A 27,833-nucleotide genomic window follows, 5' to 3' on the forward strand; every position below is an offset into this window, starting at 1 on the left:
CAATGTCTCACCAGTTTCGTGGATATTCGACCAAATCGATGCCACCAAATGCCCACACCGTAGCAAACGAACGAAATCTCGCCTGGGATTCTGCCCGGAGACTCCTCGTGTCGATCAACAATGCGTTCAACGTGATTCTTCAAAAACTTGTAAGGAATCCTCTCCCTCCGAGATGCACTTGTTCGGTTTAGCATCAGTTGCCACGCCCGTAAGGAGGTGTGTTGCCTGTCCTACCCTGTGCAACACCATTCCTCGGATCTCTTCGGCTGCCATTCGGAAACATTGGCGCCACCGGCGCGATGCTTGCTGGTTTCTTCGCTCCTAGGACAGAGTTGCCGAGATGGTTGCTGGGAGATTTGCCAGTATAATTGCCGAACATGCCGCCGTTGCTGGTACCCGGACGTCCAATCTTTCCAGAGGAATTGCTCATTTTGTTGGCTTTCTCCTGCGCTTCATCTTTCTTACGACCCTCAAGCAGAGCCTTCATCGACTCGAGGGCCTTGCGGTGCTTCCCCGGGACCTTGCTCATGTCGTTTTCGAAGGTAGTCAGGATGTGAGCCTCGCGCTCCTTATACTTCTTTTCGAGTTCGACGATGGTGTAGCTAGAGATGTCGCGCTGCTTCTTCTTCCCAGGTTGGGGCGTTGAAGCGGAGGTCGGGTTTGCGGTCGGGCCATCTTGTAGTTGTGGCGTTTGTTGATCGAGCTCTGAGGGGAAATCGGTCTGCTCTGCAGAATACGCCTTGGTGCTGGTCGCGTTCTGTGTAGTCTTAGGAATAGCTTTACCGACGGGCTGCTCTTCGTTGCGCTTTCTTTCAACGGAGGATGAGTACGCCCCACGACGAGATCCTGATCGTAATGTAATGAGGGGACGATCTTCAGCATCGTCGTCGTCAACGTGCTGCTCTCGAATCCTCTTCACATGATGAGCGTGCTCCTGGCCTCCAACATGGGTTTCTACCGTATGATGTGAGCCAGATCCACAAACTTTGCTGGGATCTTCGGTCGTGAGAGCCAGATCGGGATCCCCAGGAGGTACTTGGTCGTCTTCGTCATCGTGTCCGTCTGGGTCTTCCGTGCCGTCACTTTGTTCAGCAATGCCCTCTTGCACCTGCGCCGCTTTGTTAGCAGTGGTATCGCCAATTCGATTAGAGTTACCAACTCCTCCCTGTCCCAAGACAGGCACATGAGTTTCGAAGAGATTCCCATGATGATCAACGTCATCGTCTTCGCAGTCCTTGTAACGCTCCTGATCGCGCCTCCCGTTACGATCTTGGGTCCCATCCTCATCCGTACCGTCCCGAGAAGGTCCACCAAAGTCGTACCTGTATTTAGGCGGGGCTCGATCAACGCGCTGACCAAAAGACTCGTCGAAATCCTGGAGAACTCCTTCGAGATCGACGATCGCCTTGTGAAGATCCGGAAAGTCGCTACCGCAAGCCGTATAGATTGTGATCACGTTCCAGGACGCAATCATCAGGTTGTTAAAGTTTGGGAATGCCGTATCGACAATAGAGTTGAACAAATCTACTTTGACGTGGCTCGGAATTGTGTCGAAGGTCTTTCGCTTCGCATCTTCAGGGATTGTATCGAGACCAACGCATTTGCGCTTGTTGGAGACATGTTGAACGATCTCCTCATTTAGTGCTCGCTTGCGTGACTTCGTCACTACCATTTCGTCAGTGCTGTATTATCATAATGACTAAAACAATTACCACGAGTAAGAGTCCAATCCTGCTCAACCTTTGCTGGATCGAGCCTTGCGAGTGTCTGTACCGAGTCAGCAGGAAGTACTTGGTACATGCAACTCATGTTGGAACAGATGTCTGTATGAGATCTGGCAAAGCCCTTAACATGTCAACGAACATACCTCTCCTTCATGAAACAAAACTGGCGCCTGGTTAGGCATGTTGTAAGCGGCCCGTCTAGCCTCGTTGATCTTGTTCATCCTCGCAAAGATAGCCTGGAATTTTTCTTTGAACATTGGTACCATAGTCCTAGCAATGAAGCCATGAATAGGTTGGGAGTCGAGAACGTTTTCATCTTGTGGCAAAGGATCCTCAGTCTGCATCTGGATCTGGCCATTCTCTACTATCAGGTAAACGCGATATATCGAGTTGTGCTCTTCCGGTAGTTGAACGTTTCCAAGATCGAGATGTGTGGCTTCTTCTTTAAGTGTGACCAAGGCCAGCTCAGGCTTGATGATACCATGCACTTTGGTGTAACTAGGTGGCTCATCGTTACTGATACCCTCAAGGAACAAATCCAGGTGGTGCGGATCATGAAAGCGAAGTTGGTCGCGGAGAATGAGCGCGCGCTTCTGAGGCTTATTGAGCGAGATGAAGGTGGGTGCCTCGATCTCCATAGCGAATGCACTGTTGAGGTCGTGTATACTGGAAGCAGTCGTATTCTCTTGGGAGACACTGAGCGCAATTGCCCCGAAGGCTGCGACAGTGTGAGGTCGTCAATCCAGAATCCAACTTTAACTGGTTATTGTGGTGTGGGAGACAAGACATCCAATTGGGTTTAGTAAGCGGTTTTTATATCCCTGAGGAGACGAGCTAGTACCAGTTTCTCACTTTCGCGGACGGTACTGCTAGCCCTTCTACCCAGGTAAAGGCAGTGATACCGCGAATGCTTGGGGTTTTAGTACATTAGATCTCGGCTGAGATCTGCCTATGTGATGTGTCGCCAATGTGATGACGCTCCTTCCCAATACTGAAAGACCATAACTCAATCAGGACTGTGCGATGAGGAAGACAAGACTATACGACCAACCGAAACCTCTTGCTACCCAATTCGACAGAGCCATTCACAGAAGCCAAAGAAGATAGCGCAAAATGGCGAGAAAGATTGCGAAACGTATGCGGCGAGGTGACTTCCCTTGATCCAGATCGGATGACACAAGCAGTGCACGGTCACGACCGAGACCAGGAACATAGAAGGAAGCTGCTGCCTACTAGGCAACTTGGAAAGCCTTAGTACGACAGCGAGGAACTGTCAATGGTGTAGATGCGTCAAATAGCTAGGTCTGGGGTTGTTGTAGTTGCCAGTCAACGACAGCTCTAGCAAAAGAACAAAGTCTCATTGTCGACAGGCTCACGAAAACATCACAACAGAAAGAAAGATTTGACTGATTGTGAGTACTGTAAACCTGTCATGATCAGGTCGTTCATACGTGCAACTTCTACTGATCCACTTGCAAATAGCTCTTGAGTGTTGAAGATGATATCAGACCTCGCATGCTTCCTACGCTTACAAATACAAGCCCTCGGGTTCACCCTCAGTCTTCGTCTTAAGAACACGCTCCCTTGCGGTACGGAAGTCCTCCATGTTGACCCGCATACGACGCTCGCGAAGCGCCATGAGACCAGCCTCGGAGCAGATGGCCTTGATGTCAGCACCGGAAAGGTCGTCCTTCTGGTTGATGAACTCGTCGAGATCGACATCCTCGTTGAGTGACATCTTGGAAGTGTGGAGAGTGAAGATCTTCTTCTTGGTGGTTTCTGCATTGTGGTCAGCATCTGTAATTTTTGCAATATATTGTGAAACTCACGATCGGGGTTCTCGAAGAGAATCTTTCGGTCAATACGACCGGGACGGATAAGGGCAGGGTCGAGCGTCTCGATCTTGTTGGTGGCCATGATGACCTTGACGTCTCCACGATCATCGAAACCGTCCAGCTGGTTAAGCAACTCCAACATAGTTCGCTGAATCTCACGCTCACCACCAGATGTTGACTCGTAACGCTTGGTACCGATAGCGTCGATTTCGTCGATGAAGACAATGGAAGGCGCGTTCTCGGCGGCGGTCTGGAAGAGCTGTCGCACTAGCCTGGGTCCGTCTCCGAGGTACTTCTGAATCAACTCACTACCCACAATACGCAGGAAAGTTGCGCTGGTCTGGTTGGCGACGGCCTTTGCAAGAAGCGTCTTTCCGGTACCTGGCGCACCGTAGAGAATGACACCCTTCGGCGGCTTGATACCCATCTCCTCGTACAGCTCCGGATGTAGCAAAGGCAGCTCAACAGCCTCTCGCACCTCCTGAATCTGTTGCTCCAAACCACCAATATCCGCGTACGACTCTGTCGGTGCCTTGTCAAGTTTCATGACTGACACTATCGGATCGGCATCGTCTGTGAGCACACCGACTACTGAGACGGACTTGTGATGCAGTAGGATGCTCGCTCCGGGCTCTAGCAAATCCTTGTCAACGAAAGACATGATGGAGACGTAGTATTCGGGGCCGGTGGCGCTAGATACGATGGCGTGGTCGTCGTCGATGAGTTCCTCTAGGTTGCCGACACCCATGGGGCTGCCTCGCATGTCGTCGACGCGCGAGCGCTCATCAGCGTTTCGGTCTTCGCCGTCCCCTGCGTTGGCAGCAGCAGGCGCGTTGCCTTCCTTGACCGCCTTTGCCTTGCGGAGGCGCTCCTGGTTCTCGACGTACTCCTCCTCTAACAAGAGGTGATCGTGGATTCGCTGCATTCGGAGGTACCGTAGCTTGCATCGCGCAGTTGGGTAGACGGTCGGGAGCTTCGCGGCGGCACTGGGGCCAGCGGCCTTCTTCTTCTTCCTGCCGATGCGGGTTGTGGGTTGTGGTGGTGGCTCATACTTCGGCTTCTCCTTCTGCAGACGCCGTTGTTAGTGTCTGTGAGGTGCGGTGAGGCGACAGATAGCGGACTCCCGAGAACCATCATTCCGTGTGTTCTGGACAGCACATACCTTGTCCTTCTTGTTCTTATCATCTCCTGGAGGTCCGCCGCCTCCAGCACTCGATTGCTGGTTACCCTGTATGTCTTTAGCATGTTGCCGTGGTGGCTTCCGATGAGAGGCGATCTTACCATGACACGCGATCAGGTGAGGAAAGGCGAATCGGGCGCTCGACAGTATGAGAGGATTGGAGGAGAGATTACCACAGCGAGGGTGGTGGTAGAGGCGATGGGGGCAGTGAGGCGGTGGTTGTTTGTAAGAGGTGTTGATGCGCTGATTCCGAAGCTCGTGGATGTCGGAGGATCGGGGTTAGCGCCTTGTGGCGTCACTGCCTCGAACCGCTGGAAGCCTCACCATTCCACCCCCATAGAACATCAGACACGTCAGGCCCGGTCCGATAGCTATACACTTCTCACTGAGCAACTTATTCCACGGTAACTTCTCCTTCCCCCCAAAGCTTCTCCAAAACTCAAGTATATTTCACTCTCTGAGCTCTGACCCCGCCGGTGAGCCACTCCATAGCTCCCCACGCGGGCTGAGAGGTACTCTTTATCGCAACAGCTACCAAGACTAGAGTAAGTCTAACCCCATTACAGTCGCTGTTCAGGTGAAGCAAGAAGCCTTTTTTCCTCCTCAGACCCCCAAGACTCTGTATGACACATCCCCGCACCACAACTTAGTGGAGCCCGGATCACGTTGCGGAGCCTCAGGCTGACTTGTCTACCCAGAAGCAACTTGGTTGCGCCCTTCTGTTGCCTGATTTCAATACTTATACAACCGCTCCCCCTTCGATCTCAAGGTCTCAGTCATCATCCACCACAATGACATCCAACCGTAATCGGCGCATCGCCAAGGAGATTGCCGACATCCACAACGATCAGCACTCCAAGATCGTCGTCGAACCGGCAGGCAACGGGGAAGACCTAACACATCTACGCGGTCAGTTCTTCGGACCGCCTGACACACCATACGAGGGAGCTACCTACCATGTCGACATCCGGATCCCGAGCGAATACCCCTTCCGTCCACCGCTGATGAAGTTCGAGACCAAGATCTGGCACCCTAATGTCAGCTCACAGACGGTAAGGAACAAGCAAAGTTCTAAGGCACGCTTCAAGATAGCTAACAGTACTAGGGCGCCATCTGTCTCGACACACTCTCCTCGCAATGGTCGCCGGTTCTGACCATCAAGTCCGCTCTGATCTCGCTCCAATCTCTCCTCAGCACACCCGAACCGAAAGACCCACAAGACGCAGAAGTCGCTGGAATGCTCATCCGTAACCCAGCGGAGTTCGAACACAAGGCACGCGAGTGGGCAGTCACGTATGCTGGTGCGCCCAAGAAGGAGATTGCTGAGGGTAGTGGGGGTGCCACCGCTGCGTCCATCAAAAAGAAGGCCCAACAGGCGAAGCAGAACGAAGAGAAGTCAAAACTCGCCGCATACAAGGGCTACAACAAGGACCTGGTCGACCGCTTTGTTGCGATGGGCTTCGATGTCGAAGCTGTTGTTGCTTCGTTTGAGTACGTCGGTATCGATCGTATGGGCGGCGAGGACTACGAGCTAGAAGAGGCCTACATGGGAGACATCACTGCCCGGCTGTTTGGCGAAGCGTAGTAGCCTACTGACATGTTCTCATTCAATCAACCAGCACTTTGCTGACTAGGGTCTATTCTTAAAGTGGAAGCGGGACGAGGACCACGATTCTATGACGGAGCATAGGCGTTCCTCCTTGGCAAACTATTCAAATCTTTCGATTCATTGCAGACGGCGTAATGTCATGGGTTATCACAAGGGTGTGGTGTACATGAGATCATGGGAATAGTATAGTAAGGCGCTCTTCGTGAGTAGCCAAAGTAGTTTCAATTGAAGTTGTTACATTAAACCTCTAGTTCGTTGTGTCGTTTTGTGATATGTACAGTCATGTCTTCCTTTTGTATTTACAGATCTACTGCAGATGTTCATGTTGCGGTGCTTAAGCAATGGCGCGGGTGGCATCGAAAATGGCGTTACCCTTGTAGCTCCTGCCAGCGCCGCCAGGCTGCGCAGTTTGCGTAAGGGGAGCCTCGCCGAAGACGGTCATGGGGTTGGGCTTCTCGATGTTCTGCTGAACCTTGACAGCTGTTTTGTTGTTAGCATATTGTTCGGAAGAACACACATCCTGGTACTATAAATCCCGGACGCTCGGAGGAGAGGACACTTACTTGTGCCATCGTACTCGTAAGAGAAGGTGTTGGGCTCGCAGCTCTCTGTCTCCTTGGCCCCGTCGGCACCAGGGATGAACTCGTACTTGCAGACGGTGCGAATAACGTCGTCGCCAGCATAGGCGTCGGAAGCAAAATCAGCGAGGACGGTGCGCGACCTATAGCCGTTGGCGGCGCTGTTGCTCTCAATGGTGACGTTCCAGGCACCAAGGTCGGAAGCGGCATTGGCGGCGGTCGCGGCAGCAAGAGCGAAGAGAGCGGTGGTGAACTGCATGTTGATGATTGGTTGGGAGGGTTGTTGTTGGTGGTAGTTTTGGTTGGTATAAGATGAGATTGGTTCGATATTAATCTTCAAAAAGTGATGTCGACGACCTCTTATATAAACTCACTACTTCGTATCAAGACGTCAAGGGCGGTCTAAGAGACGTCACGTATACCCACCGCCTCCTGCACCGCCTCGTGTTGGAACCCTAGCATGGGCCTAGGATCTAGACAGTGCGCTCGTATAGAGCACTACCACTGACATTGGGTGAGCGTTTTACCGTTGTGTTTACGTTCATCCATGCATAGATGCAGCGGTGGTAAGCTCGGAGGAGCAAGAAAAGCCGACCCACCGGAGCGGATCGCTGCTGGGGTCCGGATGCCGTGGAGATACGACAGTAGACAAGACGGTGTAGACAGTTAGCCTGGTGCTCAACTGCAACTGCGTAGCATTCGTAGGCGGTCAGGTGTAGAGTCGGCTAACTTGCTCCCAGTAGTCTCCATCTATGCTCGTTTGCTCTTCCACGATTTACAGTCTTTTCTTACAGACGTTTATTCCGATGGGCAGTGGTGCCATCCCCGAAATCTGCTTGCCCGCCAGTACACATCGGATGATCCTCACATTGGCGATTGAGATGATTACTCATGGACAACTATTAACAGTACCTCGGTGAGGTAGGTGGAGATGAAAATCTCCGAGCTAGGCTGTGCGCGGAAGTGGCGCCGCATCATGCGTTACTAAATGGGGAAACGACGGGTGTGCCGGACAACACCCATGGCATGCAGGAACACGAAGATTGCGGGTAGAACATGCAGGAAACTTTGGCATATCCCCGCAAGCACCCCTATTCGGTCATTAGCTGCAGGAATGTGTATGAGGAGCAACAGTACAATGTAACCGTCTATTCAACATTGATTGAACTATGTATAGTTCTTGATATCCTACTACCTGCCTACAAGCACCCTCTCGCTCTTGCGTGTCTCCGTCGCGTAGTTGCGTTTTTCTCCTGTCACAAGCAGCTGGATGTGGCCCTTTGCTGTAGGCGCATACTTGACGCTTGCTCCTTGTTCGACGCTGAAAGCTTCGCATGCGGGCTTGCTGTTCAAGATCCACTGTGCGGTGAGCTTGACGCCTGGATCCCATCGTCCAACACTTGCAGTAACCTCTTGGCCCACCTTAGCCTTCTTGTCCTGGATGCTAGGATCGGCTTGACGCTTGACAGCAGCTTTCCGCCCACCATACTTGATGACATCCTCCCAAACATTCCCACGGGTGAACGGTGCAGTGGCAGAAGGAGAAAGCGGCGAAGGACCGTCGGGAGCGTGATCCTTGACCCATTGGTCTACCAACTCGAGGTAATCCCAAATCTCGCGGGCTTGGTAGTTACCACCATGAGGCTTCTCAGGTAGGATTGTGACATTGGCCCAACCAGCTCCTCCAACGGCATCGGTGCGCTTCTGGAACTCCATGACACCTTCGTTGAGAAAGTAGTTGTCCCAGGTTCCTACGTAGACGAAGATGCGTCCAGCGAGGGCGGCACCGAGGTTGCGGGAAGAGTTGAAGTTGGTAACGACATAATCGCTAAGATCGAACGGCTTCCAGTACTCAACAGCCTCAGGGTAGATCTCACCGGTAACCTTGTCCCAGGGCTCAAGAGGATAGTTGTTGTAACCCTGGACACCGAAGACGGCATTCCAGACATCCCATTGATTGAATGAGCGTGACGATGTGCCGAAGGTCAATTCCCAGTGGTTTTCTTGCGCGACAGTGGCGAGAATGACCTCCGTTCCGTTAGTGTGAGTGCGGATACTGGGCACGGAGCTACCATTCGCGCGCGTGTATGCATTAGCAGCACTGTAGAGCTCGATGTCCTGGTGACGGTGGAAGTCAAGAGAGTCGGGGTAGGAGGAAAAGCAGACACCAAAAAGATCTGGACGGTAGATGACGTTGGCAATCGACTCCCAACCACCGGTTGAACCTCCATCCTGTACGCGAGCGTAGGGTGCGCGGATAGTGTTGAAGATGTCTTCGAGATGAGGAATGAGCTCCTCGTTAATAGCATCGCCATAAGGACCCAAGTTTGCTGTGTTGACAGCATAAGAGTCGTCGTAGTATGGAGCTTCATGACGGAATGTTACCATGATGAACTTGGGTGCTGGTCGCTCTGCAGTGGTGTTGGTTGCAGGAATAATACCAGCATCCCAGGCTGCCGTGAATTTCTCATCGTCGCCGTAGTTGTAAGCGCCTTCTCCAGCTGGCCAGTGACCTTGGTTGTAGATGACAGGGTATCGTGTCTTCTTATCGTTGGCGTCGTAACCAGCAGGAAGTACTACGTTGGCTCCAACGTACGTGTCGCGACCCCAAAACTTGCTCAACTTCTTGCTTCGGATCTTGACATGCTTGAGTGTGTCTGTGTCTTCGTAGTTGCCCTGGTTGCATCCGCCAATCTCCTTGCCAGCGAAATTCTCAACAGCAGTGATGTTGTTGAAAGTCAGTTCGAGAGTTTGCCCACTTCCCGATATCTCAATGTCTTGGAGCGTTGTGATTAAGCTTCCATATCCATTGACATTAGGCGCGCCATCGCCACATGGAAAACGGACAGAAACTTTCGAAGCGTCGCTCCTCGTGACTGTCTCGTAGCGAGTGAGAAAGGCTTGCACACTGTAGGTACCCGGATCGATGTCACTCAAGCTACCATTTGGCCAGCCATATACACCGGTAGCAGTACCATCGTTGTTTCCGCCCGAGAGAGTGACTGTTTGCTTTGGACCAAAGTCGTACACATTCTTTCCAAAGATTTTGTTCGGAGAAGAGGTGACATCGGTATCATCGAGAGGATCCGTTCCGTTGGGGGCGAACATCAACACAATGCGACCATCAGTGGGTGCATCCAGAAGACCATTTGCAACAGAGAGCTTGACACTGAGACTAGTGTCGTTGTCGCGTTGGGCGTAATGCTTGGTGGTAGGGACAGCCGACGCGCCCAAGGCGAGTGAAACGAGAAAGAATTTCTTCAACATCTTGCCTGTATGAACTGTCGTCCAACTCAGTCAAATGCAAGACAATCCTGTCGATTGTGCTTAACCGGACTGCCGGTGGGACGACAAGCTTTTTGATATGAGTCGAAGCTTTGACTGGTGAGTGGTGAAGGCTCTAGCTCGTGGTGTACTAACCGAAAAAAGAAGGCGCAAAATATAGTATAGCCATTTACGGTATGGAAAGATAAGTACCCGCATACAAGGCTTTTCCCAAGCCATGAAATGAGGGTCGGTATTATACATCTCTCGAGTTTTCAGACCGAGATTTAGCAGAGGTAGAACCGTGGTGGTGGTAGCGTGATTCCGCCATACTGGTTTCTGGTTTCGCTTGCGCAGGAACGCGCACGTTATCTCTGGAATTTACTATGGATTCGACCATGTATGTTTGGTAATCGGCAGTTCTCCAAGTTGGATTGAGATTGTTGGGATACTGTGCGCGCATCTCGAACTCCAAAAAGATCCAGTGGCTAACCGGATTGGGTGAGCAGCAACAGGCATTTGTGCTCCATTCTAAAGTGAAGAGGTCTTCGTGTTGATTATGAGTTGATAAAATCTAGGGTTGTTGATCTGGTTTCAAGGCAGAGGGATCAGTATGTCGTAGTCAGAGGGTAGACTATGAGAAGTACTTTCTTGACGTCACCACTCTTGGGAGCCATGTGCGTACCATACTCTTGACGTAACTTCTTCACCAAATGCTCAAAGCAACACAAACAAAATGACCAACATTATCTTCAATCATGCGAAACTCGGTGCGATAAGGTGTATTCGAGAAAAAAATAGCTCGATTGTGAAGATCTTAGGTCTGCCATATGGTAAGATTGCCCAACGATTCTCACGGGCAGAGCTGTCAGAAAAGTTGTCTGATGGCGAAAGCAAACGGTACCACGATGGAGTGTTCGACGCGACAAGACCAGGAGCATCCAGCATCCAGCCGTGGGGTAGCGTCAAGTCCGATGCATCTAACATCCCGTTGCCGACCGATAATCTACCAGAAGACGAAGAGCAATCAGAGGATTGCTTGAACCTCTCCATACACTTGCCAGAGGGATGTGTCGATGGAAGTGGAAAGATGCGTCCGGGTGCAAAGTTACCAGTCCTCGTCTTCATCCATGGTGGCGCATACTTTCTCGGTTCCGCGAATAGACCATACTACAACCCGGAGAACCTTGTGCGTCATGCTATTGAGCACAAGAAGCCTATCCTCTTCGTGGGTATCAATTATCGACTTGGTGCACTAGGCTTTTGGCATTCAAATCGTGCTGGGGATCTAATACCGGAAAATAATGGTCTCTATGACCAGAACACGGCGTTTGAATGGCTACGCGAGAATATCGAAGGATTTGGTGGAGATGTCGATAATGTTACAGTCATTGGACAAAGCGCAGGCGGCGAAAGTATCTCGGTGCAGACGATGCGTAGGCCGTTGTTCAAGCGTGCGATCATGTTCTCTGGAACGCCTGTTACCATGCCGGCAATGACGCACGACGAGCATCATGATAACTTTCTCAAGTACGCCGAGAAGCTGGATGTTCGTATCAAAGAATACGATGGTGGTGAGAGGAATACTGAAGCTATTGCTAGAGATGTGATTGGCGTCGACGTATCGAAGATTCGAGATCTGGCCTGGGTTGGGTTGCCGTGCACGAACAGCGAGTTTTTCCCATTCGAACGACCGACGATGGACTTGGCTAGGAAGGGAAAAGTTGCTCCTCCAGACTGGAGAGAGTGGGCGAAACCTGTTGAAGCCCAAATCGTCGGATCCACCACATACGACGGCGGCATCTCCTACAATATGATGAAGAATGATTCCGGCCGCAAGAACCATGCTGAGGCCTTTCGTCGCATCGCTGTGGACGTTCTGTCTTCGGGACATGGCGCGGAGTTAATGGACATCTACGGCATCGAAGGTGTTGCTGATGATGCGGACGCGCTCCAGCGTATCTGTCTTTTCGAAAGCGACATAGGTTTCTTTGCTGCCGCACTTAGCATTGCGGAGAGCGATCTGATCAAAGAGACCTATTTCCATGTCTTTGACCTCCCAGACCCTTTCCCGGGACCGATCCGTGAGCGCGGTGCTTTTGCAACCCATACTTTTGACATTGCAACACTACTTGGTGGTGTGCATGAAGATCGTTTGCCCTCGCATTATCGACCTGTGATTGCCCAATGGCGCAACTCGATCCTGGATTTTGTGGTTAGAGGAACGCCACCTTGTGCGAGATTTGCTGGGAGTGATGGGGAGAGGCGAGGCTTGATGGTCAGCGAAGATGGAGTCAGAGAGGTCGGCAGCGAAGCTTGGATGGAAAATGATGAGAAGAGAAGGAAGAGGTTGTTCGAATTGGCTCAGAGAATTGACGCTGATACTGGGCTGGATGTTCTCTGGGTGGAAATCTGTAGGCGCTTCTTGATGCGTGGGGAGTGAACGAAGAGAGTCGCGAGAATGGTGCAGACCCAGGGCAGTGCCCAGCGTTTTGGCATCTTGTCATTCCGGAGTATTTGATGTGTGTCTGATAAACTATCATAAGAGATTAAGAAAATTCAGGAGTTTTATTTCGTAACAAAACATACCTAGGAACCTTCCTGCCTATCCTTAAGGATGCTAGCACCTTTCTTCTTGCACTTTGACAGTAGTCCGATTGGCTTTCTGACAACTTTCGGCGCAATCACGCAAGGAACAGATGTTTCTGGGTCTTCATACTCATCGCTTGTCTCGCCTTCATCATCTTGGTCAGTGTTACTACCATCGCTGCTGTTATCAGGTGCCTCCACGTTCAGGTCCCAGCCGCCCAACTCAGCGAGCTCACCTTCCAGCAGATCAAGTTGAGGGCTGGATACCTTAGGCACTTGATCTGATGATGATACAACTCGCGGCTCAGACACGTGTTCTTCCATGCCGTCGATGCTGACATCATCTGAGTTGTATGGATGGTAGCTGGGTGCCCGTGAGCTGCACTCGGACAGCAAAGATTGTACCAACGGTGTAGCCGGAAGGTTCTCAGGGGTAAGGCTGCTGATTGAGGCACGCAGGGCGCCCACATCCTCCATAGCCTTGTCGTATTTCTCTTCTAGTGCCGCTATGCGAGCTTCATGCTGGTGCGCCATGTCAATGGCTTCGTCAAGTTGGCTCTCGCGCGCCGCCATGCACCTCTCAATGATGTCCACTTCGCGTCGTACACCCTTTCTCGTGAGCTCCTGAAGCTCTTCCTTGGTCATGCCGATCTCTGATATAAGTCAGACCTTTTACCTGGAGAGGAATAGTTGCGGCGACTTACCTGGGCTTGACTTGGTGGTCATGCCGTACTCTCTAAAACCGGAAAACACAACAAACATGGTGAAGCCCATAACGAGGGCGAAGGTGAGGAGACCGCTCCGGAGCTCGTAGTATCTTGGTGGGAGATAGGGTTCCATTTCAGTGTTGGCGGGTGAAGGTGTGTTCGTGGGGATGAATGTGTAGTAGTTTGGGTAAGCTGCTATTGTAAACATTGAAAGAGTTGGTTCTGAATAGGAGAAGAGATTTTAGGGAGAGCGTTTGAGTTGACAACGTTGTCAATATGAAGGGCAAAGGGACGCACGAATCTTGGTGATAGAGTTCACCTTCACTCTAGCAAACACCTGCTCACCTTGTCTGTATGCATCACGATATGCCTTGGAATACCACCAAACACCATAATTAACTCGCGAACTTTGAGTATTGTGTCCAAATACGTCACCGTCGACTGAGAGTATGGGCTCGGACGCCGTTTTAACCAACCCCGCCTCCTCAAGGCATAGTGTCAGGTCGTTCGACTCAGACGTTCCGGATGTAACGGTGGTTCAATCTAAAAATGCGGAGAATCGAATCTTTCAACAAAGAGTATCTTAGAAATGAACTGTGACGACTAGAAACGAAAAGACCTTCGGGGCATGCCACTGCGGTTGACGCTCGGGTATAATGATTGTTGTGATTGGAACTTAAGTTCTTGATATTACTAGCCTGCTCTTCGTGTTTCACTGAGGTTAGACAGATCCAAGAGGTTCATGTGATAAAGTGAAGTCGCTGGGTTTACAATAGGGACATTTTACGCGTCACGCTAGCATGACTCGTATAACACCATCCGAGACGCGTCGCGACGCCTCGGACATCCGCGTGGAGCTCTTTCCCCTCACGAACCAGCTATCGCCAATATATCCTATCGCTCGATGTTATACAAGTATGCCGAAAACGCGTCTGAATTGTGGACACGATGGATTTTCTATGATGATCAATCGTAGAACGAATTAGTTCTCATTTTCACTCGCTTGTAATCTTTGAAGATACCTAGCTATGCGTGGTAAGATGGAAGTGCCCTCTCAAAGCTCCGCCTCAAACTCTTCTTTAACGAGAAGCAACGCTTCGCAAGACCACACGGTTTACTCGGCATACCAAAAATCGATACTGGGACAGATTCCATCGCGTATCATGACGTCCCGGCAGATCAACTCTGCCCTGTCACGTTCTGCTCTAAGGTCTCATCATGTAACAGTGTAATCATGGCGCCTGCATACTACTGCCGAGCGAGAGCCTCCTGTAACAATAGAGCGCCTACGTACAAAGCAAGCAGCCCCGAGTCGCCTACAACGTCTAGCTGTTCGAGCCACCCTTTGATCGATTGCACTGTATGTCAGCTGACATCTCGAGATGCCAAACTCAAGAGTAGAAGAGACGACCATCAAGAGGCTGCTGAAGAGTCCAAGTCCTCCTATAAGAAGCTTTGAGCAGAAGGCCGCGCTTTTTTCAGACCTGTTTGCAGATATACATTGGTCGGCTATAGACTGATCTGGGATCATAGAATCAGCTACACCAACCACGAACGACACCAAACAACCATGAACACCAATTCGCAAGCCTTTCTGCCCTTTGATGTTCGAGTATATCATCGGTTTCGTTACCCCGCATTCCGATAGCATGTCGAACTCATATCTCACTTCCTTAACGTGTCCGGACTAGCGTTTTGAACCTCACCGTGAATTGATATCACTGTACCTTTTCGGCCTCACCACCTCCGCGTCTCCTTACCTCTGGACATCCAAAACACCCCCAAATCAGCCGTAATCAGTATGAGCTACCCTAGAAAGCGTTTTCCGCTGGATACCTCGCGAGAGCAGATGCAATCTCCTAATCGTATTGAGGGATGGCTAGAGAAGTTAGAGAGCAGGGACCTCGAAGCAGATAAAAGCGAAGGCCACCAAATTTCCCAAGATGAAATACGGGTTTTGGAACCGACGACTCCAATAAGGCAAACAAGCGCACGTCCGACACGGGATGAGGTCTCGCCCACTGATACTACATTCTCCGAGTCGAGCATTTTCGATAGGCCTCTCCGTAAGGGTTTGTTCAGCAGCCCAACTCCGAGATGCAAGACACGAGATGACCATTCCAATACCACGAGCATCGGTAGTGACGATTGGGAGCTAGCAACCAAGACTGAACGCCCAGCTGAGCGGCCGGTGCCACCCAACTTTTCTCTACCACCGAGCGTGCCACCACCCAGTCTCAACTTCTCCGTTTCGATTTTGGATGCGGATACCGGCGAGCCTACGACGGTTTCTGATCCCAAAGCTCAATCGCCTCTTTCGACACAAGAACCAAACGAGCCGCAACCTGTTTGGATTACCTCTTGCCTCCAATGCATACTCGCCGGCCTCCCATGTTCAAGAACCTATCCATCCTGTAACAGGTGCAAGCGGAACGACAGCGCTGAAGAATGTCTACTCCACCGCCGGTGTTTCGTTTCCGAAAGTCTCGATCTTACCGAAGTAGGAGACTGCAAGATTCCCATTCTGCTCAAGGTGAAAGGCGAGAAGGACGAAATCTGGAAGCGGAAGGTCGAATTGGCTGAGGATCTATACAAGGAATGGGTTGCGGAACAAGAAAAGAGGAACTGGGTGTTACCAGACATCAACAGTCCGAGAGGTGGATGGCGCACCCGCCAGGGCAAGGTCAAGAAAGAGATGATGTTACATCCTGGTGAAGGGATTGGACGTCTGTCGTTCTGTGAATTGATCGTCGACTCAGATGCTTGAGAGCGCTTGGAGACCTCTAAGTTTGTCGACGTTGCCTTCATCGCGAACGTTCTGGTCGCATGTCTTTTCAAGCCTTCATTGTAGTATCGGAGGATGACATGTGATCAATAAGAAGGCTCCTCGTTCAATGGTGAACAACATGTACCGGATATGAGAAGTTCTATAGCGGCACCATCCAGCGCAAAGCTCCCGTATCAGCAATCTCAGGTTATATTGCATACGAAGAAATAATACGCGTATATACAATGTTTACGAGTCTATTCGCACTGTACTACTTTATCACTCAGTGTCTGTAAGATGATCTTCGGATTAGAACAGACCCTCACAGCTTCGCTCCGCCTTTACCTTCCCTCATCAACTCTTCAATCGCGATCTCACTCGTCATGAGAATGCATGTATCTCTCAGACTGGGCACACGATGCCTATGGTTGACCTCTTGATAATCCTCACTCGCCAACATATCCCTAAAATGCAGGATGCTAGGATAATGCGCCAGCGCAATCTCATCCCAGTCATCTTTTCCGCCACCCACTTCACCGTTGGTACCGACACTGCTGTTCGAAGACTTGGTAATAGCTGAACCGTTGACGTGTGTCGCGTTTCCAACAATCTTTGCATTGCCGCCGTGCTTCGAACCGATCGATTTGGCGAATGCGGCACCGTATTTTAGGTATTCTTCTTTCATCCCGGAGTTAAAAGCGAGGAGGTTGAACATTGATACTGCGCCTTTGCCTTCTTTAGCACCGCTGTTGACGAAGGTCTCGATCCATTTGTTCAGCTCATCGCTGAGTTCCAGACTTTGGCTCGACTCAGTGGTCTTATTGCTCTTTTTTGTTTGGACTTCAGGCACGGAACTTGGATCTGGATGTAGAAGCTTGTTGTTCTTCGATGGGAAATCTTGGACCAAACGAGATGGTACACCGGCTGTTACGCTCCAGTGGTGTTGGACCAGTTTCTCGAGCTCTGACGGAAGGGCATCGGTGCTAGGTAGAATGAGTAGGAGATCCCAGTGGATGTTCCTAGCAAGGAGATTTTCGGTCGAAAGCTTAGAAGGAAGGATGATCCAACGTATGACGCGTGAGACTACGAGAGGTGATAGGTTCGTGGACTTGAGTGTTGACAGGAAAGTCAGGACTGGGTTAGGTGTGGTGCTATGGAGAGCGAGTAGGTGAAGCGTACAGAGAGGCATTTTGGTAGCAAACGCGTTTAATCGATTATGCCAGAAGATCAGTTCTGTCGACTTAACAACGTTAGATGGTAATCGAGATGTGACAATGGTGTTTGTATGGTTAGGTAATGACGTAAACTGCGTCTACTTTACCGAGGCTCAATCGTGAGGAGCTGCGAGGCCTCGGAGACTAAATCCAGCGACAAAGCTTAAAGGCTTCTGTGCGCGACTACTTCACTGGCATACTTAGCATAGCTCTACAGATATTGAAGCTTGCATACAACAAGGTAAGTTTCCAGAAGCGCGTGCCCCGCTGCGGGGCATCGCGCCAGACAGGCGTACATGAAGGCTATTCAGATGAAGGCTATTCGAATGAAGGCTACTGCTTAGCTAATTGTCGATGATTAAGCACCAAACAATACTTCGACACTCTTCTATGGATTGTAGAGCTCATGATTGTTGTTGGTATGCGCACAGTAAGCACTGTAGCCTTGCATGAGCAAGGCGCTTGTGTTTGGGCGGATAAGTCCTTAGCAGCCACTGGTACACATCTGTGACGTACGTTCCTGCTAGCTGTGGATCTATAAACCCACACGATTTCAAAGCGACGGCAGCCTGGTGATTCCAACATATATTGTCACTTCTAGCAACAGTTTTTTTTTAACCTCTGCTTCGTCTTCTCAATACAATCACATCAACGCTTCAAACATGCCAAAGCTCTTCATGTAAGTCTGTAAGATACCTCATGCAAGCACATGTGGACCACCAACAATACTAGGAAGCATTAAGTTTAGCATTTAGATACTAACAGGGTTCAGCACAGGTGCCACCGGCTACATCGGAGGTGATGCCCTCTATGCAGTTGCAAATGCCTACCCAGACCTGGAGATCACTGCACTTGTTCGCAACAGCGACAAAGGAGCCAAGGTTGCCGCACAATATCCAAAGACTCGACTTGTGTACGGTACGCTTGACAGCACCGAGTTGCTCACCACCGAGACTTCAAATGCAGACATTGTTCTTCATTGCGCCGACTGCGATCACGTAGCCGCTGCAAATGCTATCGTTGCCGGACTTGCTCGAAGTGGAAGAAAGACATACCTCATTCACACCTCTGGAACTGGTGTCTTGTCTTATCCGGACATTGAGAACAACACCTTTGGTATCAAGCGAGAGAAGACCTTTGATGATTGGGACAACATTGGTGAGGTCACTTCAATCCCTGATGTAGCGCTCCACCGCAATGTCGACAAGATCATCCTCGCATCGAACGAGGCATCGGCCGGCAATATCCAGTCTGCTATCGTCTGCCCACCGTGTATTAATGGCCCAGGACGTGGTCCCGACAACCAAAGGAGTGTGCAGATATATGATATGGCCAAGGTAGCACTGAAGCGTATGAAAGCTTTCGCTGTTGGTGATGGCGACAACATTTGGACTCAGGTTCACGTCCAAGACCTCAGCGAAGTCTTCCTGGCACTGGTAACGGCTGCTCTCTCACCAGATGGTGGAAAAGCGACCTGGAACAAGGAAGGGTATTATTTCGCCGAGAGCGGAGAGTTCCGCTGGGGTGATATCAGCAGCAAGATCTCTGAGGTCGCATTTAAGAACAAGCTCATCAACCATGAAGGCGTCGACAACGTGAGCAAGGAGGAGGCTGACGAGTTGAGGCCAGCGGGCAGCTACCTTTGGGGTGAGTCATGCTATGCTTGGGAATAGGACACATGCTGACATGCTCCAGGCACCAACTCTCGCTGCAAGGCCATTCGAGCCAACAAGCTGTTCGGTTGGACCCCTAAGCAGAAGAGTGTGTTCGATCTGATGCCAGAGATCCTCGATGCTGAAGCGAAGGCGCTTGGTCGTACTAGGACACATGCTGAGGAAGCTGCTGAGGGGCGCATCTTGAAGTAGTCGCATACTGGACTAGGTTGGCCGTGTTGAGAAGTTCAGCAGATATCAAGGTGTCTGACAAGTTCAGCTATGTATTAGGCAGCAAAACGCAACATGTGACTGTTGGAGTTTGCGCATGCCCGGGCACTGTATCTAGAGCAAATGCACGTTGTCGATGAAGACAAAGTACAGAGGCCGAACATGCAAAGAATCGTGGTTGATGTAGAGGGGTCGCGGAGGGTGCCTTGGCGGCGTCATGTTCCTGAGCTCTCGCGCTTGAGCCACGTTCCTAGCTTGGGCTGACCAACGACCGCGTCGACATGGAAGAGCAAGCCACACGACGACTCTGATAATCTACGGTCACAAGTGTATAGTGGCTTACAGGCAATTTCTTCGCGACCATGGATATTATACAAGCCGTCTCGGGCTACATCACCAAGATGGTGTCGGTCGGGGACACCGCTGCGACAGGCACCTCCGCGGCCAAGATGAAGATCCTCTTACTCGACAACGAGACTGTGGGTTTGTCTCCTCTACCAGGTGCTCTTACACACAATGCTGACAGATGCAAGGTGCCTATTGTCTCTACGGCGACGACACAATCCGCCCTCCTCAACCATGAAGTCTACCTTACTGAGTACTGCGCCCTCACAATGCACCATGCGATGCACGGCTAACACGTCGGTAGCCGTATCGACAACCCAAAGCGGGAGAAGATGCGCCATCTTCGCTGCCTATGCTTTGTGCGACCATCCCCAGAGTCTATACAGAGCCTGATAGAGGAGCTGCGAGAGCCCAAGTATGGCGAATACAACATCTGTACGCACTTGGAGGAACGCAGAGCCACCAACGATTGCTGACACGTACAGACTTTAGCAACATAATAAAAAAGTCCTCGCTGGAACGCCTCGCCGAAGCAGATGACCACGAAGTCGTACGCGCCATCCAAGAATACTTCGCCGATTTTCTCGTCATAAATCCCGACCTCATGTCCCTCAACCTCGGCTTCCCGGATCACAGGATATGGAGCACAAACCCGGACTCGTGGAATCAGGATGCACTACACAGGTCAACAGAGGCAGTCATGGCGCTGCTTCTGTCGCTGAAGAAGAAGCCTTTGATAAGATATCAGAAGAACAGTCTGCTTGTGAAGAAGCTAGCGACCGAGGTCCGATACCACATGACACAGGAAGAGCAACTCTTCGATTTCCGCAAGACTGATACTCCGCCCATCCTTTTGATCGTAGACCGAAGAGACGATCCCGTTACCCCGCTATTAACACAATGGACATATCAGGCTATGGTTCACGAGCTACTCGGAATACATAATGGACGCGTGGATCTACGTGATGTGCCGGAAATACGTCCCGAGCTCAAGGAAATTGTGTTATCGCAAGATCAGGATCCCTTCTTCAAGAAGAACATGTATCTCAACTTTGGTGACCTAGGACAAAACGCGAAAGAGTACGTTGAACAGTTTGCATCAAAACAGCAAGGATCGCAAAAGCTCGACTCAATTGCCGATATGAAGCGCTTCATCGAAGACTTTCCCGAGTTCCGTAAGCTCTCCGGCAATGTCACCAAACATGTTACACTCGTTGGTGAGCTCAGCAGACGAGTTGGCGAAGAGAGTCTGCTGGACATCAGTGAGCTCGAACAGAGTCTAGCATGTACAGACAATCACAACAACGACGTCAAGTCGCTACAAAAGATCATCCAGGACCCCAGGGTCCCGGCGAACAACAAGCTTCGCCTCGTTGCCATCTACGCGTTACGGTACTCAAAGGCGTCTTCGAATTCGACAGCCATGCTCCTAGACTTGCTCGCCGTTGCGGGCGGACTGTCACGGCATCGCATCAATCTTATCACAAAGCTACTGACCTACCATGACTCGCTACAAGCGACTACGGCAGCAGGTGGGGTACCGGACCTGTTCCAGCCTGGATCCTTTTTCGGGGGTGCCCGAGATCGACTCAAGGGCCTGAAGGGTGTTGAGAACGTCTACACACAGCACTCGCCTCGCTTAGAAGCTACGTTGCAAGACATGATCAAGGGTCGCTTGAGCCAGCAGCTGTACCCCTTCGTAGAAGGTGGCGGCTCGACCAAAGATAAGCCGCAGGATATAATCGTCTTCATGGTCGGCGGCGCGACATACGAGGAAGCCAAGATGGTTGCGCAAGTCAATGCAAGTTCGCCTGGTATTCGCGTTGTGCTCGGTGGTACGACCGTGCATAACAGCACCTCCTTCTTGGAGGAAGTCGAAGATGCTGTCGACTCGTGGCCCGAGCCTCCCGCTACATCAGCTGCGGCTCGCTTGAAGAGGGAGGTAGGTAGATAGCTGATGTAGTCTTGCGCAAGTACAATCAAGGTCCTGGAGTTGGGCGTCAAAGCGAGTGGCATGATATGCAGGTTCAGGCAATACAGGTCGATAGGCTTCCCATGTGAATACAACCAATATCCCAATAGTGTTCGTCAGCCAAGTACGCAATGAGTGCAGCAAAGTGCATGCCCCGCGCTAAGGGTCGAGATGCATCCCACCAAGGCCCACATCATTCGTTTCAAGCCGGCCCTGGATAGCAGCGCTGACCTATGGCCCGTAGTCAATAAATCAATTGTTGGGCGGTACCTGCATGACTCCGAAGGCGGCGAAAAGTCTGCTAATCTGCTCAGAGCCAAGAAGACGCGACAAGGCTGAACACGTGCATCATCATCAGCTGGTGTTATAGGCAACTCGGTTCCCTTACGGGCCGACATCCGATCGCTCTCTCCACCATCAGCCTCAGCCACCTTCCCAACATCACCCACATATGGCGCGAAAATGAGGATTGCGAGACATGCCAGAACAAGGACAGGTCTTGCAGTCTCGAGTGGTCCGCCGGAGAAATCCACGCCCCATCAACAGCTGCGTTGAATGTCGAACCCGGAAGTCTCGATGTTCCAAAACCCATCCTTGCCAGAACTGCACAGCCTTCGGACGCGAGTGCGTCTTTATTACCGTTCCTGAGAGCGCTGCACGCAAGAAAGAAAGGGAGCAGCGAGAGCGCGCGCAGAGCAAGAGCGGCACTGGTGTTACCATCCCGGACTGGACCAAGAATCTCCCCGTGCGCACACAGAGTAGTGCGAGTGTACATGATGGATACGACAATGCGGGATCCGTTGACACCACGACGCCTGGCACGCCACCACGAGATTACGAGTGGGAAGCGTATCAGCAAGATGTCGAGCCCGAAACGGATGCTTGGGAGAGACTGCCCGCAGAGCCTGAAGAGACGCAGGACGACGTGTATGAGGACGAGAACGACGACGAAGATCAGATCGCAACTGATCTCACGATTCGAATCGGAAGGATGATCATTTGTGAAAACGTCACTGGATTTTTCCGTCCCCAATATGCCGAAGAGGTACTTTCTGCCCTGTCCATGTGCTTTATCTCGCATTTGCATTGCCTTTCCATGACCGCAGACTGAAACGTTGTGTAGCTCGGCAAGCTTCTGTCTGAGAGCTTCACGCCTTCTTCATCAGTCACAGGCCAAAGAGCGACACAGTCATCTGCTCTTCTATCAGCAGAGCAGATGCCGTCGCTTGCGCCGTCGCTGAATCTGTTGCTAGGCGGTTCGCTGCCTATACATCAGAATAACGAAGTTGAGGCGCCACAACTGCCCACCAAGATGGAGGCCGAGGGGCTACTACAGCGGTACACGGAAGCCGTTAGCCCGCTTGCGCACGTGTTGCATCTTCCATCGTTCAAGCGCATGTTTGATCGCTTTTGGATGAACCTTGAGATTGGGAGCCCCAACCAGAATTCCTGTACTGCCTTGATACTGGCAGTATGTATGGCTGCCGCTGCTTCTGTTTCACCGTTACAAGCCAAGTCGCAGTTTGGGATTACGAAAGAGGATCTTTTCCTGCGCCTACAAAAAGCTACGGAGCGGGCATTGCTTCGCGCTAATTGGGCGAAGACATCTAACATACGGACTTTACAAGCTTTGACAATCTACCTGGTACGATATCGAACTATCCTGAAAGTACTCTTGCATACTAACATACGCAGATACCCCTCTGCCGGGCGCAAATATCGCGGGCTACTTCTGTTGTAGTTGGCGCATTGGTCCGCCTGGCACAATGCATAGGCATACACCGTATGAGCCACAGCTCGGCCAATAGTCTAACACCACTGCAACGACATGTTCGGTCGCTCTTGTGGTATCAGATCTGTTTCTTGGACTTCAAGACAGCAGAAGCGCAAGGACCCCATCCTTCGATCCGGTCGGATGACTTTGACATTGCTCTTCCGTTGAACGTAGATGACGATGTCTTTGAGTTTGGCAGCCCGAAGTGGCAGCAAAACCCAACCTCCAATACCGGCTGGTCAGACGTCACATTGTCTTTGATACGCTACGAGTGCAATGAGATACACCGCCTCATATTCCGCGGCAGGATTGAGATGGATCGCAAACACATTACCCTCCATGATCTCCGCGCCCGCGTAGAAGCCAAGAAACGCCAGATCCAGAGCAAATACCTCCAATATCTGGATGCCAACGTGCCTATTCAACGATACGCAGGCCTAGTTGCGACACTCCTAATGTCCCGTTGTGACTCTATGCTCCTATACCGCCACCTTCCACAAACCTCCTTGCAACCCCGTTCGGAATCCGAGAACCGCCTTCGCGACGTCCTCCTTACCGCAGCGCTCACCACACTTGAAATCGGTGCAACACTAGATACACTGCCCTCTCTCTCCTCCTGGGCTTGGTACTCGACCACCTACCAACAATATCACGCGGTCCTGCTTCTCCTCACCGAACTCTACCGTACACCCGATCTGCCCCGGAAAGAGCGCATGGCGACCATCATCGACCACATCTTTGGCCACTGCTATGGCGTCGGTGTAAGAGAACGTTGCTCAGATCTCCTCTTCACTGTAAAAGAAAACCTAGAAGCCTTTTATGTAATGAAGGGTTTCAACAAGAAAAGGCAGCAGGTTGCTCCCCAACAGCATCCCACACTTCAACCGTTACCCTCCTTTGGTGGCTCGGTGACTAGCCCTGGATTCGGTGCGCAGCAGACGCCGAATAATAACATTCACAGTCAATTGCAGAGGACGCCCACAACGGGCACACTAGATGGGTTGAATGTGGATTTCGATAGTATACTTGGTAGCCTGAATGGTGGTGGTGGTGGCGGTGGCTCGGACCAGGACTTTGATGTTTGGGGCGGAATGAACGGTGGTGCTGGTCAAGATACGGGTGCTATTTTTGTGCCGGTGGATACTGGGCATCATGGCGAGTTTGGAACTACGAGTCCGAATGGGGGGCTACAGCAATGGGTGAGTGAATATTTTCGTCTGGTAATGGAAAGTTGATTGTGCTAACGTCCATGTAGGAAAATTGGAATTTCCCACCTCAACAGGCGAAATACGAACAATGATGGAGCGTGTACGAGACACGGAGTACGATAGTGTTTACGAAAGTCCCACAATTCTTGAGCGGCCGAGGTATGGATAACCGGCCTTGACTTGTTGAGTAATAGACACGAATTGCTTTACTTTTTTGGAAAACCGCTTTCGTATCGATGTTTCGCCTACAGCTGGCATCCATCAAATGCATACATTGGAATTCACTCAATCGCTACAGTTGTGTAAAAGAGGTAGATTTAGAGGTAGAGGCCTAGCATGAATGCTACAGTTGAACTTGTTTCGTGCATAACAGGTGCTCGCTGAGAAATGCTCCACCCAACCCCAAAAACGCCGCGGCACTGATATTCAATGAGCCCGCAAATGTAACGCCCCATACGCCAGACCGCACTGCGGTCGACAACTCACCCAGTTTTCTGCCAAGTGAGTCCTGAACAACATGCCAACGCGTCTCATATCAGTATTACCAACTAGCAATTCTGATAGAAGAAGACATGGGTTCTACGAACAGACTTGTTAGCCAAGAAGAAGACGGAATGAAGATGAAAGCGGGCTAGTAGCGTGCTACTTGAGATTCACTCAACGCACTTCGCTTCATTGGTGGTGGAGGTGGCGGTGGCTTCTTCGCCCTTGATGGAGGTGGTGGCGGAGGTGCCTTCTTGCCATTGCTTCCCTGTCCCTGCTCGCTCGCTGTCCAGCTCGCTGCCCGCGACATGTTGCCACCGCGTCCGCTGCCTACAGATGACGACGTATCGGGACTGGGCGGCGATCGATCACGCCTGTACCCATTGCCGTTAGATCGCTCATAATCGTCCTCGTAGTCATCAGCAAAAGTGTTCTGTTGGCTGGCACTAGCCTGGCGGACTGGGCGGAGGTTGGTACGGCCGGAAGATATGACAGAGGAATCGGTGGGGACGCGGGACAGTCGGCGGGCAGGGGAGTCGTCTCGGTAGCCATTGGCGTTATCGTAGGTCGAGGTTCGGCTAAGAGAGGGGCGTAGAGAGTAGCCACCTGGCGACTGCTCAGGGCCAGGGGAGCGGCTGCGCGTGGACGTAAGCTTGGGAATAGTCATACGAGTGACTTCGGGCTCGGGTTCTTCTTCGACCGGGTTGAAGCGCTCTGCATAGCCGTGTGCAGTGTTGGATCGGGAGCGCGCGGGACGGCTAGGAATAGCCCTGGTGTCTCTGTGTCATGCGTCAGCAATGTACTAGGTCTTACGCTGATGGAAAAGTCCTCACCGAACCGGCCATTCCCGCTTGACGTTGAGGAGGATCTCACGACAGCGGTCGTAGTAACTGAGCTCTGCCTCGAGGAAAGCGGTCAGGTCCTGGACCATGTCGACTTCTGACTCCTTGATGTCCTGCATCCTCCTGAAGACCTCTTCGCTGGTCTCCTCGTATTTGGCCTTTTGGGCGCGTAGTTCCTCTTCCATGCGGAAGTCTTCCTTCTTCGTCTTCTGCATCTTGGCTAGAGAAGTATCGTAAGCCAGACGACGCGTCTCGAGCTTCTTGCGGGTGGACTGAGGCCAATTAGCTTCAATGGTTGCGATCATGTTCATGCAGCTGCTGTCCTACCTGATACTCTTTCATTTGGATCAAAGAGCGCTCAAGACCCTCAAGCCATGATGACGTAGCACTTGCGACATACGTCTCCTGTACTCGCGCCAGACGTTCGTTGGCACGTCCCAGTGCTGCTGATAGTTAGTGGGGTGTAGATGAGCCGATTGATCGCAAGACGTACAAGACAAGCAATTGCCAAATTCCGAGTCGGGCTCGAAGTCCTCGCCGTGGGTGACCATGGACGAACCCAAATGGCCACCTGGAAGCTGCTTCTCCTTGTCGGCGCCCTCTGCGCGCTTGGATAGCGATTTGACATAGACAGCCATGGCAGCCTGCATCTTGTCCATACCTATAGACGTGGTCAGCATACGAGAAATGAGCTGCAGGGCTCGGATTCGTGCATACCCTCATGACGCAGGTTCATTTCTACCTCGAGCGCCTTGAACTCGTCGGAGAGCCCAGTGCGGGCCTCTGCGCCCATCTTCTCGTTGGTCCATTGCTTCAAGCGATCGAATTTCTTGGTGACATTCATGACTGCGGCCGTGTGTGAGGAAACGCAGTAAGGAAGCGTGGTACAAGCAGAGTGACGAGGGGGGCTGCGGCGTGCGTAATAAGATATGGGCCGTGTGCAGGGTACAGCTATCGATACGGGCCAGGGAGGCAGGCGCGGGACGATCAACACCCAGCGACAGACACGGAGAAAGGGGAGCAGAGAAGAAAGGAGGAGGCAGATTCGCCGCGGGCAAGAACAATAGTTGAAGTCAGGAGAGTAGGTTTCGCAATAGTGGGCGACCTACGGCAGAAGTTGAGAGCCAACGCGTGTCAATATCGCAGGCTAAGCAGGCGCGACCCTGACCCATTATTCCAGAAACCACAGACCGTCTAGGTGTCTCCAACGGTGATCAGCGTCGCCCAAAGACGCGGCCCAGCCAGTCCTGACATGGGCGGGACGACTGTCGCTATTCCGGGGTTTGCCGCCCTAAGGCCTTTCCGCCGGCGCTCCGTCTACTCACCACAGCCAACCCACCCACTATCGCCCTCTGTAGGCATGCCCTCCGTTTCACCCGCCCTGCCACACATTGCATCCAACTTGCTACCGCAGACCGTCCCCCTCGTTCTATTCTTGGCACAGTCCATGTCATAGTTTGCGCAAGCAAGCGCAACATGATGGATGTGCAGTTTCACCGTCGCCACCGGTACCAATGAAGCGTCCCTCTTAGCTGCTCTCTGTCCTCTGCGCAAGTCACCGAGCAAATCACCGGCATCAGCAGTAGGCTCCTACTCGGTTTGTCTCCCTATCGCGCGCCGCCATGGGGTTTACATGGACCTACAGAAGCGCATGTTGGTAGTCTAGTGCGCCTTCCAGACTCCTCAATATGCAGCCAGGAACAACGCGAACTCCAATCTCCTTCCCTTATCAGGTCAAGCGGTCTTATCCTGCAGGCGCAATATATCACCTGGCCTCTGCAATCGCCGCGACAGAGCTGAAAAGCCTACCTCTACATCGTTGAACAGCCTTGGCATATGCGGTCAAATGTAGGTAGTCG

The 27,833-nt window shown here is 51.6% G+C and overlaps 12 protein-coding genes across 12 annotated transcripts; 5 read left to right on the forward strand and 7 right to left on the reverse strand.

Annotated features, from left to right (window-relative positions):
* Nucleotides 1-193: 193 nt before the first annotated feature.
* On the reverse strand, nucleotides 194-2,362 carry AA0111_g7863 (hypothetical protein; the record flags this gene model as incomplete). The annotated part of the gene is made up of 3 exons (XM_028654247.1): nucleotides 194-1,665; nucleotides 1,713-1,767; nucleotides 1,868-2,362. The coding sequence occupies 3 exons, from the start codon at nucleotides 2,360-2,362 to the stop codon at nucleotides 194-196; spliced, it is 2,022 nt and encodes a 673-aa protein (XP_028504642.1).
* An 890-nt stretch (nucleotides 2,363-3,252) lies between these two features.
* Nucleotides 3,253-4,843, reverse strand: AA0111_g7864 (26S protease regulatory subunit 4; the record flags this gene model as incomplete). The annotated part of the gene is made up of 4 exons (XM_028654248.1): nucleotides 3,253-3,503; nucleotides 3,554-4,625; nucleotides 4,722-4,787; nucleotides 4,841-4,843. The coding sequence occupies 4 exons, from the start codon at nucleotides 4,841-4,843 to the stop codon at nucleotides 3,253-3,255; spliced, it is 1,392 nt and encodes a 463-aa protein (XP_028504645.1).
* Nucleotides 4,844-5,530: 687 nt separating this feature from the next.
* On the forward strand, nucleotides 5,531-6,324 carry AA0111_g7865 (hypothetical protein; the record flags this gene model as incomplete). Its single annotated transcript, XM_028654249.1, has 2 exons — nucleotides 5,531-5,791; nucleotides 5,845-6,324. 2 exons carry the CDS (start codon nucleotides 5,531-5,533, stop codon nucleotides 6,322-6,324), a joined length of 741 nt encoding a protein of 246 aa, XP_028504644.1.
* A 358-nt stretch (nucleotides 6,325-6,682) lies between these two features.
* On the reverse strand, nucleotides 6,683-7,185 carry AA0111_g7866 (hypothetical protein; the record flags this gene model as incomplete). Its single annotated transcript, XM_028654250.1, has 2 exons — nucleotides 6,683-6,828; nucleotides 6,912-7,185. The coding sequence occupies 2 exons, from the start codon at nucleotides 7,183-7,185 to the stop codon at nucleotides 6,683-6,685; spliced, it is 420 nt and encodes a 139-aa protein (XP_028504647.1).
* A 932-nt stretch (nucleotides 7,186-8,117) lies between these two features.
* AA0111_g7867 (hypothetical protein) lies at nucleotides 8,118-10,193 on the reverse strand (the record flags this gene model as incomplete). Its single annotated transcript, XM_028654251.1, has 1 exon — nucleotides 8,118-10,193. The coding sequence occupies one exon, from the start codon at nucleotides 10,191-10,193 to the stop codon at nucleotides 8,118-8,120; it is 2,076 nt and encodes a 691-aa protein (XP_028504646.1).
* Nucleotides 10,194-10,926: 733 nt separating this feature from the next.
* Nucleotides 10,927-12,633, forward strand: AA0111_g7868 (hypothetical protein; the record flags this gene model as incomplete). The annotated part of the gene is made up of 1 exon (XM_028654252.1): nucleotides 10,927-12,633. One exon carries the CDS (start codon nucleotides 10,927-10,929, stop codon nucleotides 12,631-12,633), a length of 1,707 nt encoding a protein of 568 aa, XP_028504649.1.
* Nucleotides 12,634-12,779: 146 nt separating this feature from the next.
* On the reverse strand, nucleotides 12,780-13,694 carry AA0111_g7869 (hypothetical protein; the record flags this gene model as incomplete). The annotated part of the gene is made up of 2 exons (XM_028654253.1): nucleotides 12,780-13,432; nucleotides 13,484-13,694. The coding sequence occupies 2 exons, from the start codon at nucleotides 13,692-13,694 to the stop codon at nucleotides 12,780-12,782; spliced, it is 864 nt and encodes a 287-aa protein (XP_028504648.1).
* Nucleotides 13,695-15,287: 1,593 nt separating this feature from the next.
* On the forward strand, nucleotides 15,288-16,253 carry AA0111_g7870 (hypothetical protein; the record flags this gene model as incomplete). The annotated part of the gene is made up of 1 exon (XM_028654255.1): nucleotides 15,288-16,253. One exon carries the CDS (start codon nucleotides 15,288-15,290, stop codon nucleotides 16,251-16,253), a length of 966 nt encoding a protein of 321 aa, XP_028504534.1.
* Nucleotides 16,254-16,575: 322 nt separating this feature from the next.
* AA0111_g7871 (hypothetical protein) lies at nucleotides 16,576-17,442 on the reverse strand (the record flags this gene model as incomplete). The annotated part of the gene is made up of 1 exon (XM_028654256.1): nucleotides 16,576-17,442. One exon carries the CDS (start codon nucleotides 17,440-17,442, stop codon nucleotides 16,576-16,578), a length of 867 nt encoding a protein of 288 aa, XP_028504535.1.
* Nucleotides 17,443-18,129: 687 nt separating this feature from the next.
* AA0111_g7872 (hypothetical protein) lies at nucleotides 18,130-19,332 on the forward strand (the record flags this gene model as incomplete). Its single annotated transcript, XM_028654257.1, has 3 exons — nucleotides 18,130-18,146; nucleotides 18,240-19,114; nucleotides 19,163-19,332. The coding sequence occupies 3 exons, from the start codon at nucleotides 18,130-18,132 to the stop codon at nucleotides 19,330-19,332; spliced, it is 1,062 nt and encodes a 353-aa protein (XP_028504532.1).
* Nucleotides 19,333-19,712: 380 nt separating this feature from the next.
* Nucleotides 19,713-24,741, forward strand: AA0111_g7873 (Vacuolar protein sorting-associated protein 45; the record flags this gene model as incomplete). Its single annotated transcript, XM_028654258.1, has 8 exons — nucleotides 19,713-19,829; nucleotides 19,884-19,948; nucleotides 20,000-20,130; nucleotides 20,181-21,637; nucleotides 22,269-22,712; nucleotides 22,791-23,312; nucleotides 23,363-24,640; nucleotides 24,697-24,741. 8 exons carry the CDS (start codon nucleotides 19,713-19,715, stop codon nucleotides 24,739-24,741), a joined length of 4,059 nt encoding a protein of 1,352 aa, XP_028504533.1.
* Nucleotides 24,742-25,280: 539 nt separating this feature from the next.
* On the reverse strand, nucleotides 25,281-26,818 carry AA0111_g7874 (hypothetical protein; the record flags this gene model as incomplete). The annotated part of the gene is made up of 5 exons (XM_028654259.1): nucleotides 25,281-25,911; nucleotides 25,966-26,246; nucleotides 26,302-26,417; nucleotides 26,468-26,635; nucleotides 26,692-26,818. 5 exons carry the CDS (start codon nucleotides 26,816-26,818, stop codon nucleotides 25,281-25,283), a joined length of 1,323 nt encoding a protein of 440 aa, XP_028504538.1.
* Nucleotides 26,819-27,833: the final 1,015 nt, after the last annotated feature.

Source organism: Alternaria arborescens (genome assembly GCF_004154835.1).
Source record: "Alternaria arborescens strain FERA 675 chromosome Unknown contig_18, whole genome shotgun sequence".
Taxonomy (NCBI): domain Eukaryota; kingdom Fungi; phylum Ascomycota; class Dothideomycetes; order Pleosporales; family Pleosporaceae; genus Alternaria; species Alternaria arborescens.